General features: G+C 50.8%; 1 protein-coding gene across 1 annotated transcript in view; it reads left to right on the forward strand.

Annotated features, from left to right (window-relative positions):
* Positions 1–17,500, forward strand: part of nav2a (neuron navigator 2a) — a gene marked incomplete at its 5' end in the record, with an annotated part of 40,041 nt that overhangs the window by 1,397 nt on the left and 21,144 nt on the right. Inside the window, 6 exons of the mRNA XM_084337642.1 lie at positions 1,730–1,753; positions 2,247–2,321; positions 5,838–5,921; positions 6,646–6,769; positions 11,436–11,644; positions 16,510–16,697. Of these exons, the coding sequence (XP_084193768.1) occupies positions 1,730–1,753; positions 2,247–2,321; positions 5,838–5,921; positions 6,646–6,769; positions 11,436–11,644; positions 16,510–16,697 (704 nt within the window). The remainder of the gene's footprint in view (positions 1–1,729; positions 1,754–2,246; positions 2,322–5,837; positions 5,922–6,645; positions 6,770–11,435; positions 11,645–16,509; positions 16,698–17,500) is intronic.

Raw genomic sequence — 17,500 nt, forward strand, 5'->3', positions numbered from 1 at the left:
TTTACTCAATGTAAATGTGTGTTTCACTGTGTCATGGTGATTCGGACTCTTCTGATTCAGATTATTTTATTGTCACCGTTTTTTTTTTTTTTTTTATGTACATACATTCAGAAAAATGTGAGATGCTTGTCACCGTAGTCAATTTGTAAACATAGTACACACAACGTATATTCTGTCTCTATACAAACGCTAACTTTAAGCTATAGCTATAAATATAAACTATAACTAGAAAACGAAATGTGTGTAGGGTGTGTAGTCTTGGTGTGTAGAGGGTGTATTGTGTGTAGTCTTGGTGTGTAGAGGGTGTATTGTGCCAATGTGTAGAGGGTGTATTGTGTGTAGTGTATGTGTGTAATAATAATAATAATAATAATAATTCATTTAATTTTATATAGCGCTTCTCAATGACCCGAAGTCGCTGACAATAGTCGGGAGCAAAGTAAAAACAAAGAAACAAAAACAAAGAAACAAAAACAAAGGTGTAGGGTGTATTGTGTGTAGTCTTTGTGTGTAGGGTGTATTGTGTGTAGTCTTTGTGTGTAGGGTGTATTGTGTGTAGTGTATGTGTAGAGGGTGTATTGTGTGTAGTCTTTGTGTGTAGGGTGTATGTGTAGAGGGTGTATTGTGTGTAGTCTTTGTGTGTAGGGTGTATTGTGTGTAGTGTATGTGTAGAGGGTGTATTGTGTGTAGTCTGTGAAGGTAACAACATGTAGGCTATGCGTGCAAGCATGATATCACGTGCGCGCTGGCACTCTATACTCCATGTACTCTAACCGTCTTTACCATTGTTCTCAATGCAGTCCATGGAGACAATAGGACACACATACACACATGTACACACACACACTCACTCACTCACTCACTCACTCACTCACTCACTCACTCGCTCGCTGACTGAAACGCCTCCAGCAGCCTCTCCCTGCTCTCCAGACACATTACAGCAGACACATTACCTCTCTGTCTCTAATCACCATGTCTCTCTCCATGGAGCTAATAAATCATCAGGAGGTATATACAGCTGACTGGTACTACAAGACACAACACTATAGGCTCTGTGGGCCAGGAGGAGACATTAGCACAGGAGGACACATTAGCACAGGAGGAGACATTAGCACAGGACCAGACATTAGCACAGGAGGAGACATTAGCACAGGAGGAGACATTAGCACAGGACCAGACATTAGCACAGGAGGAGACATTAGCTCAGGAGGAGACATTAGCACAGGAGGAGACATTAGCTCAGGAGGAGACATTAGCTCAGGAGGAGACATTAGCACAGGAGGGAGACATTAGCACAGGACCAGACATTAGCACAGGAGGAGACATTAGCACAGGAGGAGACATTAGCACAGGAGGAGACATTAGCTCAGGAGGAGACATTAGCACAGGAGGAGACATTAGCACAGGAGGAGACATTAGCACAGGAGGAGACATTAGCACAGGAGGAGACATTAGCACAGGAGGAGACATTAGCACATGAGGACACATTAGCACAGGAGGAGACATTAGCACAGGAGGAGACATTAGCACAGGAGGAGACATTAGCACAGGAGGAGACATTAGCACAGGAGGAGACATTAGCACAGGAGGAGACATTAGCACAGGAGGACACATTAGCACAAGCTCCTCCACAGCTCTCACTTCTCACATCGCAGCACGATGCACTGAATCACATCAATGCGTCGTCTAACGACTGTCTCTCTCTCTCTCTGCTGTTGTTTCCCTGCAGAATGAAGAGAAGTCGCAGTCCGAGGTACGCATTGGTCTACCCCCCCCCCCCCCCCCCCCCCACCTACAACATGTCTTCTTACACTTCCTCTTCTTGTTTTCCCATGTCTCTCTCTACGTCCTGTGGTTTGTTTTACTCGTACTCACAGTGGGACATGGGGGCGTCTTCAGCGTTGGATCTAGTTACACGGTTGTGTAGCTGTGTGGTCGCAGACCCTGTATAACAACCCCCGTGAACACCTGTGCATCGCACATCTCAGTCAATACCCTTTCACTCATCCGTAGCGCTTCCCCTCTTAAGCCCCCCTGGCATCGTAGGGTCCGACCGGGGGAGGCGCTCCGACGGATTGATGTGTTGCCGCAGTTTGTTTTCATTGTGTGTGTGTGTGTGTGTGTGTGTGTGTCTGTCTCTGTGAGTGTTTCGTCACTGTGTGTGTTTTTGATGTTATTATGGGCGTGTGCGTGTTTTTGGTCTCGGGTTTGTTTTTATTTTTCCCCCGCTGTGTTTTGGTTTCTAGATCCGCAAGCTGCGGCGAGAGTTGGACGCCTCTCAGGAAAAGGTTTCCGCCCTGACGACACAGCTGAGTGCCAATGTGAGTGAAGAGGGGCGCACGCACACACACACACACACACACACACACACACGCACGCATACACACACGCACACACACACACACGCACACACACACACACACGCACACACACACACACACACGCACACACACACGCACGCACACACGCACACACACACGCACATGCACGCACGCACACGCACGCACGCACACACACACACACACACACACGCACACACACACACACGCACACACACACACACACACACGCACACACACACGCACACACACACGCACACACACACACGCACACACACACACACGCACACACTGTTCACATAGCAAGTATCCCTCAAACACCTTGGGGACCCACCTTCAAGCACACAGGGACACGTCTTAACCGTGGTCTGTAGTGTGGCAGTGAAAGGGTTAGCCTTCTGTATTGTCGCAGTGAAAGGGTTAACCCTTTGTTAGTGTGTGGTAGTGAAAGGGTTAAGATAAGGTGAGATATTCCTTTATTGATCCCCTTGGGGGAAAAGGCATCATAGCAGCGTGGGGGAGGGGAGGTACAGGTATTGGGCAGGGTAATAGTAGAAGACATAACTACAGGCAATAAAACTATAGTACAGTAGAAAAAGTTTAAATAACTAGTGTAAACTATAATTAACTCTGAGTATACACATTATGAGCACGTAGGCAGTGTAATCAAAGGTGCAGATGAGGCTATGTAATGTCCTATCAGTTATATTATACATTACAAGTACAAATACATTATGAATTGAAAGTATTTATCTGGTCTGCATCCCCTTAACAATTGTGTGTATTGAGTTGTACTGTACTGTACTGTTCTGCAATCCTAAAATTTTCAATCAATCAATCAATCAATCAATCAATCAATCAATCAATCAATCAAACAATAAATATGGTTACAATTAACACTACAATCTAAATATTATACTATGAGTAATTAAAGTATACAGTCTACACAGGTGCGGTATACATAAGGTACCCTAACCGGGCCGTGATATATACGTCAGACCTGGGACTACTGTTGAAATAGCCTTGTACTTTCAAAACAAAGCGTTATCACGCTAGTCGCGTTTCACCATCTCCAGACAGACGTGATCGCGGTCGTCTCGCCCGCCTTCTGTATTATTACTACATAAGTATTTTTTTCTCTCTCACAGACCTTCACTTCTAATCTGTCCTACTGAGCCTTTTCGCACGGTTTGTCGTTTAGCTGTGGATCATGGAGATATGGAGGAGGAGGGCGAGCCGACGGTGTTCAATTACCAGTTAAGAGTCAAGTCTCGACACAGAGAAGCAGCCGGGGATGAGACTTTCAGATTCAGATGTGATGATATACCTGGGTGTGTACAGTATGAGAGGAGAGAGGGAGGAATAGGATACAGTGGAGCTGGAACTAGAGATGTGGTTTGGAGGGCAAGGCGGTTGTGTGGAAGGAGGTGCCTTTTGTTCAAAATATTTAATGACATGCCCCGGAACAAATGAATACTTGTATGAATTATGAGAATACGCCTTCAAACGGCCCGGAGGCTCGGAATCTTAGAACACGTCTCTCTCCCCCTCTCTCTCTCTCTCTCTCTCTCTCTCTCTCTCTCTCTCTCTCTCTCTCTCTCTCTCTGCGACTTGAATCGCGTGTCAGTCAACACGTCTGTTACCCCCCCCCCCCCCCTCCCAAGGCGTGTTCGGAGGCCCGGGGTGTTGTTGTATGTTGTTCAGCGCGCGCTGCGGGTGCCGTGACGTCCACATCCCGGGAGGACGGAATCCCTTTCCCTCGCGTTGTATCCGAGGCTGTGATCTAGTATTTAGCATTTTTGCATATTTCTTTTATTATTATTATTATATATTAGATTCGATTTCGATTATTAGATTATATATTGTAACTATATTTATTGTAGGGCAAATTATAACTGACAGGGCATACATACCCTCATCTCGCACCGTGTTGCCCATATGCACATGTCCAGAGTTAATTATATTGTAAGTATATTGTATTGTATTGTTTATTCTATTTTTATTTTTACACTTACTCCACTGTACTATAATTCTGTGACCTGTACCTGTATGTCTTCTACTACCTGTACCCCCCCCCTCCCCCCTCCCCCACGCTGCTATGATGCCTGCATTTCCCCCCAAGGGGATCAATAAAGGAATATCTTCTCTTATCTTATCTTATCTTATCCTAGTCGCCCTGCTCTTTATTAGAGTGGACAGAGGGAGTGTGTTTGGCTTTTGTAACGCTCTGGTTTCATTATTTGACTTTCGGGGCGTGGGGAGCTGGTGAAAAACAAACCTGCTGTGTGCCTTTGTCCATGTGGTTTTTTTTCCCCTCACAGAGGCCGCAAGGATTCATGCGGGTTATTTGGGTTTGGGGGTTTTTGATGGTATTATGGCTTCTGTTATGAAGTGGACCGCGTGACGTCACGACGGTCCGGGGCTTCGGATCGAGGTCGAATAGCTTTCATGTGTTCTGTGGGAAACGGTTCACTCTGCTCTCTCTCTCTATGTTTAGATTCGGTATCTCGACTTTCAGGGCCGCTCAAGGTCTCTCTGCTGTGTGCGTGTCTATGGTTAGCCAAGTTCAACGGAGACACCCCTCCCTTGCCCCCCCCGAGCACGCCCTCCTCCTCACAATATTTACCGCCCTCGTATTACCGAGCCAGGAGCCTTGGTTGGTCAGCAGTCCTACACGGCGGCCTTGATCCAGACACAGGCAGGGCTGTGTGTAGCCTTAACGCTACACCTCCAGGAATGAGGCTCTAAAAGAGAGAGAGGCTGGATCATCCTCGACTATGGCGTCCAGCGGACCTCACGCCACCACGGCGGGCAACACGGGGGCCCGGCTCTCCTTAAACTATTATCCCTCCTGGGGGCGGAGGAGCGGCAGCCAGCACGGGGGCCGGCGTCTGATACGGGTTCCAGGAAGCTTCGCGGATTCACGCTCCGCTCCTTTTGTTATGGACACATCGTGTGTACAAGAGGTGTGGACGTAGACGCAGGCGTAAGAGAGAACACAGGATAGGGACGTTAACCTTGCACTGCAGCTGGCTTCACCAGGTTCGGACCAATCACTGTCCTACTGGCGGCTATGGGAGAAATACCCTGTCAATTTTTTTTTTTTTATTATTATTATTTATTATCTTTATTAATAAAGATAATGCCAGCCCTTTCCAAAACTGTTTCAAAGGACGACTTCCCAGATGGTTCTCTGTAAAACAGACCGTTTGGCAGGTCAGGTTATAGAAACATTGGATTTTAAGCTTGGATGTTTATTTATCGTAAATTTTTTTTGTTAATGGCTGGAATTTAGACCCTTTCCTGCTATTCTTACGGCATCTCTCCAGTCTGGCTTTCGTGCCTCCGTGTATAATAGGTGTCTCTCATCTGTGGCTCTTTCTCCTCTCTTTACCTGCTTGCTGTGATATGAGTCGACCTACATCTGGACTATATATAACGTGACGGTAGAACGCTGTTTTAAAGACCTGTTGTTTTGTTTCGTGTCGCCCCCTGTAGGCTCACCTGGTGGCCGCCTTCGAACAGAGTCTGGGCAACATGACCATCCGGTTGAAGAGTCTCACCGTGACCGCGGAGCAGAAGGTGACGAGGGCGCGGAGAGAAGCGCTGAGTCACGGACGCTACTAGGGCTGTGCCGAATGATGTCATCTTATTTTTACATTCGAAGCTTCTATTGAAGTTTTCGAATGAAGCTTTGAATGTCTGTCGACATATTGTATGACATAATCATAAAAATAAGAAATATCCTCAATTTGAATAAAGTGATTAATCTGATGTAAATTAGTATTTTTTTTCTTCATTAAATCAACTTTCTTTATTAATTAATATAACTCGTCGGTTTCGTCAACATAAATAATCCAATAAGGGCACGGTTGGTACGAAAGTGACGGTGGCGTCTTGATGGAGCGCCGGGTGCCGAGCGGATGCAGATACTAGGCTACATCATTTATGATACATCTTTTATTAAAATGTTTATGACGAGTCATATACTATAATAGTATAATACTATAATATTAGTGTAGGCTAATCTTTATCTGCAACTGTGAAGAAAAACCCCCATTGGTTTAAACAGAATGAATAGACACATAAAAAGAAAAAGAAAAATATATATATATATAAAATATAATAAATAAATAATTCGAATGTTGATTTAGGATTAGAATGTCAACGTTATGAATGAAGCTTGGAACTATTCGGTACAGCCCTACTTCATACGCGTTCAAACATCTAAAAAGTACACGTTTAAGTCTCTGTGTGCGGCAGATCTGTTGCTGTAACACTTGTCTTGTGTCTGTCTCCCGAGCAGGACTCCGAGCTGAATGAGTTGAGGAAGACCATCGAGCTGCTGAAGAAGCAGAACGCTGTCGCTCAGGCGGCCATTAACGGAGTCATCAACACCCCGGAGCTCAGCTGCAAGGCCGACAGGACAGGTAGAGAGAGCCACGCCCCCTACAGGACAGGTAGAGAGAGCCACGCCCCCTACAGGACAGGTAGAGAGAGCCACGCCCCCTGCAGGACAGGTAGAGAGAGCCACGCCCCCTACAGGACAGGTAGAGAGAGCCACGCCCCCTACAGGACAGGTAGAGAGAGCCACGCCCCCTACAGGACAGGTAGAGAGAGCCACGCCCCCTACAGGACAGGTAGAGAGAGCCACGCCCCCTGCAGGACAGGTAGAGAGAGCCACGCCCCCTACAGGACAGGTAGAGAGAGCCACGCCCCCTACAGGACAGGTAGAGAGAGCCACGCCCCCTACAGGACAGGTAGAGAGAGCCACGCCCCCTACAGGACAGGTAGAAAGAGCCACGCCCCCTGCAGGACAGGTAGAGAGAGCCACGCCCCCTACAGGACAGGTAGAAAGAGCCACGCCCCCTACAGGACAGGTAGAGAGAGCCACGCCCCCTACAGGACAGGTAGAGAGAGCCACGCCCCCTACAGGACAGGTAGAGAGAGCCACGCCCCCTACAGGACAAGTAGAGAGAGCCACGCCCCCTACAGGACAGGTAGAGAGAGCCACGCCCCCTACAGGACAAGTAGAGAGAGCCACGCCCCCTACAGGACAGGTAGAGAGAGACACGCCCCCTGCAGGACAGGTAGAGAGAGCCACGCCCCCTACAGGACAGGTAGAGAGAGCCACGCCCCCTACAGGACAAGTAGAGAGAGCCACGCCCCCTACAGGACAGGTAGAGATTGCCACGCCCCCTACAGGACAGATAGAGAGAGCCACGCCCCCTGCAGGACAGGTAGAGAGAGCCACGCCCCCTACAGGACAGGTAGAGAGAGCCACGCCCCCTGCAGGAGAGGTAGAGAGAGCCACGCCCCCTACAGGACAGGTAGAGAGAGCCACGCCCCCTACAGGACAGGTAGAGAGAGCCACGCCCCCTACAGGACAGGTAGAGAGAGACACGCCCCCTGCAGGACTGGTAGAGATTGCCACGCCCCCTACAGGACAGGTAGAGAGAGACACGCCCCCTGCAGGACAGGTAGAGAGAGCCACGCCCCCTACAGGACAGGTAGAGAGAGCCACGCCCCCTGCAGGACAGGTAGAGAGAGCCACGCCCCCTGCAGGACAGGTAGAGAGAGCCACGCCCCCTACAGGACAGGAAGGGAGAGCCACGCCCCCTGCAGGACAGGTAGAGAGAGCCACGCCCCCTACAGGACAGGTAGAGAGAGCCACGCCCCCTGCAGGACAGGTAGAGAGAGCCACGCCCCCTGCAGGACAGGTAGAGAGAGCCACGCCCCCTGCAGGACAGGTAGAGAGAGCCACGCCCCCTGCAGGACAGGTAGAGAGAGCCACGCCCCCTACAGGACAGGAAGGGAGAGCCACGCCCCCTACAGGACAGGTAGAGAGAGCCACGCCCCCTACAGGACTGGTAGAGATTGCCACGCCCCCTACAGGACAGGTAGAGAGAGCCACGCCCCCTACAGGACAGGTAGAGAGAGCCACGCCCCCTACAGGACAGGTAGAGAGAGCCACGCCCCCTACAGGACAGGTAGAGAGAGCCACACCCCCTACAGGACAGGTAGAGAGAGCCACGCCCCCTACAGGACAGGTAGAGAGAGCCACGCCCCCTACAGGACAGGTAGAGAGAGCCACGCCCCCTACAGGACAGGTAGAGAGAGCCACGCCCCCTGCAGGACAGGTAGAGAGAGCCACGCCCCCTGCAGGACAGGTAGAGAGAGCCACGCCCCCTGCAGGACAGGTAGAGAGAGCCACGCCCCCTGCAGGACAGGTAGAGAGAGCCACGCCCCCTACAGGACAGGTAGAGAGAGACACGCCCCCTGCAGGACAGGTAGAGAGAGCCACGCCCCCTACAGGACAGGTAGAGAGAGCCACGCCCCCTACAGGACAGGTAGAGAGAGCCACGCCCCCCTACAGGACAGGTAGAGAGAGCCACGCCCCCTACAGGACAGGTAGAGAGAGCCACGCCCCCTGCAGGACAGGTAGAGAGAGCCACGCCCCCTGCAGGACAGGTAGAGAGAGCCACGCCCCCTGCAGGACAGGTAGAGAGAGCCACGCCCCCTACAGGACAGGTAGAGAGAGCCACGCCCCCTGCAGGACAGGTAGAGAGAGCCACGCCCCCTACAGGACAGGTAGAGAGAGCCACGCCCCCTACAGGAGGGACAGGTAGAGAGAGCCACGCCCCCTACAGGACAGGAAGGGAGAGCCACGCCCCCTGCAGGACAGGTAGAGAGAGCCACGCCCCCTACAGGACAGGTAGAGAGAGCCACGCCCCCTACAGGACAGGTAGAGAGAGCCACGCCCCCTACAGGACAGGTAGAGAGAGCCACGCCCCCTACAGGAGGGACAGGTAGAGAGAGCCACGCCCCCTATAGGACAGGAAGGGAGAGCCACGCCCCCTACAGGACAGGTAGAGAGAGCCACGCCCCCTACAGGAGGGACAGGTAGAGAGAGCCACGCCCCCTGCAGGACAGGTAGAGAGAGCCACGCCCCCTACAGGACAGGTAGAGAGAGCCACGCCCCCTACAGGACAGGTAGAGAGAGCCACGCCCCCTACAGGACAGGTAGAGAGAGCCACGCCCCCTACAGGACAGGTAGAGAGAGCCACGCCCCCTACAGGACAGGTAGAGAGAGCCACGCCCCCTACAGGACAGGTAGAGAGAGCCACGCCCCCTACAGGACAGGTAGAGAGAGCCACGCCCCCTACAGGACAGGTAGAGAGAGCCACGCCCCCTGCAGGACAGGTAGAGAGAGCCACGCCCCCTACAGGACAGGTAGAGAGAGCCACGCCCCCTACAGGACAGGTAGAGAGAGCCACGCCCCCTACAGGACAGGTAGAGAGAGCCACGCCCCCTACAGGACAGGTAGAGAGAGCCACGCCCCCTACAGGACAGGTAGAAAGAGCCACGCCCCCTGCAGGACAGGTAGAGAGAGCCACGCCCCCTACAGGACAGGTAGAAAGAGCCACGCCCCCTACAGGACAGGTAGAGAGAGCCACGCCCCCTACAGGACAGGTAGAGAGAGCCACGCCCCCTACAGGACAGGTAGAGAGAGCCACGCCCCCTACAGGACAGGTAGAGAGAGCCACGCCCCCTACAGGACAAGTAGAGAGAGCCACGCCCCCTACAGGACAGGTAGAAAGAGCCACGCCCCCTGCAGGACAGGTAGAGAGAGCCACGCCCCCTACAGGACAGGTAGAAAGAGCCACGCCCCCTACAGGACAGGTAGAGAGAGCCACGCCCCCTGCAGGACAGGTAGAGAGAGCCACGCCCCCTACAGGACAGGTAGAGAGAGCCACGCCCCCTACAGGACAGGTAGAGAGAGCCACGCCCCCTACAGGACAGGTAGAGAGAGCCACGCCCCCTACAGGAGGGACAGGTAGAGAGAGCCACGCCCCCTACAGGACAGGTAGAGAGAGCCACGCCCCCTACAGGACAGGTAGAGAGAGCCACGCCCCCTACAGGACAGGAAGGGAGAGCCACGCCCCCTGCAGGACAGGTAGAGAGAGCCACGCCCCCTGCAGGACAGGTAGAGAGAGCCACGCCCCCTACAGGACAAGTAGAGAGAGCCACGCCCCCTACAGGACAGGTAGAGAGAGCCACGCCCCCTGCAGGACAGGAAGGGAGAGCCACGCCCCCTACAGGACAGGTAGAGAGAGCCACGCCCCCTACAGGAGGGACAGGTAGAGAGAGCCACGCCCCCTACAGGACAGGAAGGGAGAGCCACGCCCCCTGCAGGACAGGTAGAGAGAGCCACGCCCCCTGCAGGACAGGTAGAGAGAGCCACGCCCCCTACAGGAGGGACAGGTAGAGAGAGCCACGCCCCCTACAGGACAGGAAGGGAGAGCCACGCCCCCTGCAGGACAGGTAGAGAGAGCCACGCCCCCTACAGGACAGGTAGAGAGAGCCACGCCCCCTACAGGAGGGACAGGTAGAGAGAGCCACGCCCCCTGCAGGACAGGTAGAGAGAGCCACGCCCCCTGCAGGACAGGTAGAGAGAGCCACGCCCCCTACAGGACAGGAAGGGAGAGCCACGCCCCCTACAGGACAGGTAGAGAGAGCCACGCCCCCTGCAGGACAGGTAGAGAGAGCCACGCCCCCTACAGGACAGGTAGAGAGAGCCACGCCCCCTACAGGACAGGTAGAGAGAGCCACGCCCCCTACAGGACAGGTAGAGAGAGCCACGCCCCCTGCAGGACAGGTAGAGAGAGCCACGCCCCCTACAGGACAGGTAGAGAGAGCCACGCCCCCTACAGGACAGGTAGAGAGAGCCACGCCCCCTACAGGACAGGTAGAGAGAGCCACAAAAAAAATCATCTTATGTCACTATGTCTGAATACACCTGCATATAACCTTTAGCTCTGTATGATAGCATGTACAAATGCTGTATATACCATTATATATATATTATGGTACAGGTATGGGCAGGGTAATAGTAGAAGACATAAATATAGACAATAGAATTATAATGAAGATAAAAAATAAGCAGCGTAAACAACATAATTAACTCTAAATATAAGAATATGAGAAAGTAGGCAGTGTAATCAAAGGTGCCGATGACGGTCTGTATATATGCCCTACGAGTTATATTATACAATTACAATAAATAATGGCCAAATATGGTCCTTCCTCTCTCAGGAGGAGGCAACAACGGCAGCCCCCATCAGCACCGCCACCATCATCATCATCAGCAGCAGCAGCATCATCAGCAGCCGGACCTCCGCATCAGGAGGCAGCACTCCTCCGACAGCGTCAGCAGCGTAGCCAGCGCCACCAGCCACTCCAGCGTGGGCTCCTCCAACATGGACTCCGACGCCCAGAACAAGAAGAGGAACAAAAAGAACTGGGTACGTGGTTCAGGAGGAGGGGGGGGGGGGGAGGGGGGGAGGGGGAACTTGTCACTCCAACATGGCCGGTTAGCCTTCGGGGGAGAGGTGTTAGTTGGACAAAGCCTAGGCTAACCGGCCATGTCCGCTTCCATTCATTGTGCTAAGCTAGGCTAACATGCAGCCAGATAGCTTTCTACTGAGGAAACTGGTATCTTATCTTCTTTTTAGTGTGACTGCAGGACACACAGCTACAGCTGACTCTGTCCCAATTAACATCTCAAAGGGGGTGTCCCGACAGTGCCTCCCTTTGTCCTCGTCTCGCCGTTCCACGGACTGTAACGTCATGTGTATTGTCTCCATGTCAGCCATGTTGGCCCCCCCCACCCCTCCATGAATATTGTGCTCGTAGCGTGTTTTCTTTCCGCCGGCTGAAAGATGGCCTCTTGCACCGGAGGGCAGGCTGGAGACCACACCTCCTCTCCCTCGTCCCGCCCACTGAGGACGACCTTGTGTGTGTGTGTGTCTGTCAGTCAGTCAGCCGCCCGCAGCTCTATCCGTGTCGTCTGATTCGACGAGAGCTGTGTCAGTCAGCCGTCCCGCAGCTCTATCCGTGTCGTCTGATTCGACGAGAGCTGTGTCAGTCAGCCGCCCCCGCAGCTCTATCCGTGTCGTCTGATTCGACGAGAGCTGTGTCAGTCAGCCGCCCCCGCAGCTCTATCCGTGTCGTCTGATTCGACGAGAGCTGTGTCAGTCAGCCGCCCGCAGCTCTATCCGTGTCGTCTGATTGGACGAGAGCTGCTGAACCCCCGTGTTGTGTATTCTTCTGTGTAGGTGAATCTAGAGCTCCTGCTTTAAGACTGTAGCAATAATAAACAACCCTCACATCCCCTGCGATGCCAGGTGTCAGAGTGACTGTAGTGTAGTGTGTGCGTGTGTGTGTGTGCGTGTGTGTGTGTGTGTGTGTGTGTGTGTGTGTGTGTGTGTGTGTGTGTGTGTGTGTGTGTGTGTGTGTGTGTGTGTGTGTGTGTGTGTAGTTTGTGTGTGTGTGTGTGGTCAGGACCCCACGGAAGGGGGGGAGGGGGGGGGGGTTGTATGTAGTGTATCCATGCAGGTGGGCTATGTTGGGTGTATAGGGAGGTGTAGTGGTTACGTCATCGGTGTTTCCCGCGCGGTCCACCTGACTTGAAATCGCAATGTATTTCCAATGGACACGTTTCTAAATCGTCTCGTTTAAAACAAATAAAGCATGAACATTGGCATTGGTGTACCTTTCTGTGTGTTATTCATCCACAAACTATAGCTCAACATGAAACAATTCGCAATTCATCGTAAAAGTAGCAAAATAACAACGTTTACGTTTTTCGTTCACCGAGGAACTACACTTCACTTTGGCGCTGCTGACTGACGCCACCACAGGCTTTAGTCGCAGACCTAGGATCAGATTTCCCTTACATTCCATAACCTTCAGAATTCGTACAATGGGAAAATAACTGACCCTGAATCTGTGGCTAGTATCTGTTTCACCCAACACTACAGCCACGTTACCATATTTGTATTTAGAATTTAAATGGTATAACGTTAATTCGCTGCATATTAAATCGCTGTAATTACTAATGTAAATCATTGTTTCGTTGTACATATTGTGTATATAGTTTATAACGTTATTGTTTTTTACGTAACGTTAGTAGCTAGCTAGCTGGCTAGCCGGCATGGTGCAGTGCTTTGCCCCAGAGTGTTCTACCGACAGGCGTTCTACTGGTACGTGTAGTTCTTTTTTTTTTTATCCACTTTTTCTCCCATTTTCTATATTTTCTCCCATCCCAATTTCGTATCATCCAATTCAACCCTCCCTTGTCACGAACACTGTTTCTTGCCTCCCACAAGCCGGCTGCAATGTGGACTAAGTCATACATAGCACAAGTCCCCTCCGGTACTTGAGGTAACAGCAGTCGCATCTTTTCACCTGCGCAGCTCGATCTCTCAGTGGTGAGGAGTAACGCGTGGGAGGCTCACGCTGCCCCCGACACTTCCTGATTCTACTGCGCAGGCGCACCAACCGACCTGTAGGAGTCGCTGTCCACAACGCCCGATCCCCACCCATCAGTTTCCCACCCCCTGATACGGCCAATGTGTATTAGTATGAACGACCAGCTAAACTGAAAGCAATGTGGAGTGCTGGGCTCGAACAGGCGAGCCCAGCGTCTCGAGCATTCGTGGCGAGCGCCTTGCCCACTACGCCACGTAGCCGCCCACGCGTAGTTCTTTTTTAAGGACAAATGAAACAACCTTATAACAAATTTTATTTCAACCAAAAATTCTTAAACAATAATGTCAGCGATAGAAGGGAACTCATTTTGTGCAAAAAAATGGAAAGCTTGCCAATGTTCATGAGGCAGAATTATTACAATAGCCGATAATACATTTTCCCAATGATGAATCCCTATACGGGTGGACCGCGGGGGAAACTAAAGTGACGACGTCAGACTACACCTCCCTATCTGTGCACCTGTCTGTGCTAAAACACGGTGGAGGATGTAACGGACCGTGAAGGACCACCCGTTTAACCTTCTGTAGTGTGGCAGTGAACGGGTTAACGTCGCGGAGGAGTCATCATCGGTACGACGCCATCATCCCTCCGAGCCTCTGCGATGAATGCTTACACACCCTCTCGTCTCCTATTAACCCACTCACTGCCACCCCGACCCCCATACCAACCTGTCGCTGTTCTGTCTCTGTCTGTCCTCCTCTGTGCCATCGCGCCACGCGGCAGGTCTCTGAGGTAAGAGCGGTGCGCTGTGCCAAACTAAAACAACAAGAGCAAAGCAGCCCCGACAATAACCCACCTCCTGCACCTCCTCTAGGTTTACTAACCTCTCTCTCTCTCTGTTTCCTTCTCTCCCTTCGTCCTCCGCTGCCTCTTGTAGTCGCCTTCCTTTTCCTCTCCAGTAGAGCCCCCCCCCCGTCCCTCCCCCCGTCCCTCCCCTCCCCCGATGCCTTTCTTATGGGGCTTTGAGTCGGCTCTTAAACACAAACTACAACGGTACTCGGAGCGATGCAGCGCCCCCAGTGCTTACAGCACAGCCCACCTGCAAACGCGGCCTCCGATTGCACGGTGCTAATTGCACCCTTACTTACAATTCATTATGAATTGAAAATGGGGGGGACCCTGATGTAAACAAGACGAAAGTCTTTCTCTGGTCTGCATCCCCTTATTAACAATTGTGTGTATTGAGCCGTACCGTATTGTACACATTCTGCAATCTGTTAATACAATTTTAAATCAACCAATCACCAATTAGCACCGTGCAATCCATTCTTTGTGAGTGTAGTAGTAGACTCGTTCTTTTTTTATTGTCGTAAATCGACTAAATCTAACATCCTTGGTCGATTTTCAAACGAACTACCGGGTTTGAGCTAAATCGGAAATGCTTGTGTTATCGCAGTTATGGTAAAAAAACACACACACACACACACACACACACACACACACACACACACACACACACACACACACACACACACACATTACCACATTGTGCTTTGCACACAGATTGTATTATTATTGTGCAAGTAATTTGAGGAAATCCTATGGATTTGAGATACGATTCTCACTCCAAGCATACTGTAATAGTAGAAACACAAGTTCAGGTTTTCAAGTTTCAAGTTTTGTTTTATTTGTCACATAATAAGGTACATGTACATTACAGTGAAATGCTTGGTTCTGTATGACCCTCCTGAGATTGTGCTTCATACAGTAAAAAGTAAAAGAATAATATTAAAGACCAAACACAAAATATACACAATATACAAATCCAAAAATTCACAAAACAAAAGATTTACAAAAATGCGAGGTGGAAGAGGTAGTGCAAATGTGTACGAATAGATAGATAAAAATACGGTGTGATGTTTAAGGGCCCGCTCACAAAAACACTGATAGTGCGCCGGCAGCGCTGGCATGAAGCGCATCTTGTAGATGACAGAAAGAAATCTACAGCCATCCTTTTATCGTTTTTTCATGCCGCGGTCTTGCACATATTATAGCATATTTTAATAACTTTATTGTATATTAATTATATATATAGTTATTGCCTGACACCACGGTTCGCCCTTTGCTTTTTATTCGCTTTTTAGTAGTGTATTCGTGTAGTTATTATTATTAGTGTATTTGTGTTTTGTCGCGAATCTCAATGGCCCGTCTGCCTACTGTGGGAGACAGACAGCCAAGACAGGGCAGGCAGCTCCGGTGTCAGGTTACAAACAGAGTGGTAGATATGAATGGCTGTGATTGGTTGTCTGAAAATGAGCTCCAGCGCATCGCTCTGAAAAGTTAAAAAAGTTTAAACTTTCGGCCGCACAAAAAAGCTGAAAAAAGAAGCCGACTGCAGCGCACTTCCTATAGGCGGCGCATGCGGCCGCGTGCGCTCTCTCCCCGTTGGGATACATTGAAAAAAGACGTGTGCGGTCATAAATATGAGGCAGGTGGACGTGAGCCCTAAGAAGTGTTTAAAAGTGTTTAAACCATTCCAGTGGTATTCTCAAATAAAAACAACACACACACTGTATTCACGTCACACGCTCACCGCCTCACGTTTGTGTTTAGAGCCTGTTCTCAAGTCATAAGAGTATATATCCCTGTACTGTACCCCCCCCCCCCCTCTCTCTCTCTCTCTCTCTCTCTCTCATACTGTCTTTTCTCTCTCTCTCCGACTTGCGCTTTTCCACCCAGCTATTTTTCCCACCTTTGCCTGGCACTCCCCTCCTCCTTCTCAGCCTCCTGTGTTTAGGGACACACACACACACACACACACACACACACACACACACCTGCACACACACACTCACCGTCTCCCCCTGTGTGTGTGTTGTGTGTTTGTACCCCACAGCTGAGGAGCTCCTTCAAGCAGGCCTTCAGCAAGAAGAAGAGCCCCAAGTCGGCCTCGTCCCACTCCGACATCGAGGAGATGACCGACTGCTCCCTGCCCTCCTCCCCCAGGCTGCCCCACCACAACGGGGGGGGCTCCGCGTCGTCCGGACACCACCACCTGCTCAGGACCACGCACTCCAACTCACTGTACGTCGTGCGAAAAAACAACTTCAATAGATGCTTCGAATGTAAAAAGAAAGAAAATGACATTCGGTACAGCCCTTGACCCTTTCACTGCCGCACTACCACACGGTTAACCCACACGGTAACCGTCGGTAGTGTGATAGTAAAGGGTTAACCTTCTGTAGTGTGGTAGTGAAAGGGTTAACCTTCTGTAGTGTGGTAGTGAAAGGTTAACCGTCTGTAGTGTGGTAGTGAAAGGGTTAACCTTCTGTAGTGTGGTAGTGAAAGGTTAACCTTCTGTAGTGTGATAGTGAAAGGTTAACCTTCTGTAGTGTGGTAGTGAAAGAGTTAACCTTATGTAGTGTGGTAGTGAAAGGTTAACCTTCTGTAGTGTGGTAGTGAAAGGGTTAACCGTCTGTAGTGTGGTAGTGAAAGTGTTAACCTTCTGTAGTGTGGTAGTGAAAGGTTAACCTTCTGTAGTGTGGTAGTGAAAGGTTAACCTTCTGTAGTGTGGTAGTGAAAGGTTAACCGTCTGTAGTGTGGTAGTGAAAGCGTTAACCTCCTGTAGTGTGGTAGTGTAGTGAAAGGTTAACCTTCTGTAGTGTGGTAGTGAAAGCGTTAACCTCCTGTAGTGTGGTAGTGAAAGGTTAACCTTCTGTAGTGTGGTAGTGAAAGGTTAACCTTCTGTAGTGTGGTAGTGAAAGGTTAACCTTCTGTAGTGTGGTAGTGAAAGGGTTAACATTCTGTAGTGTGGTAGTGAAAGGTTAACCTTCTGTAGTGTGGTAGTGAAAGCGTTAACCTTCTGTAGTGTGGTAGTGAAAGGTTAA

This window comes from Notolepis coatsorum, assembly GCF_963971535.1.
Source record: "Notolepis coatsorum genome assembly, chromosome: 20".
Lineage (NCBI taxonomy): Eukaryota > Metazoa > Chordata > Actinopteri > Aulopiformes > Paralepididae > Notolepis > Notolepis coatsorum.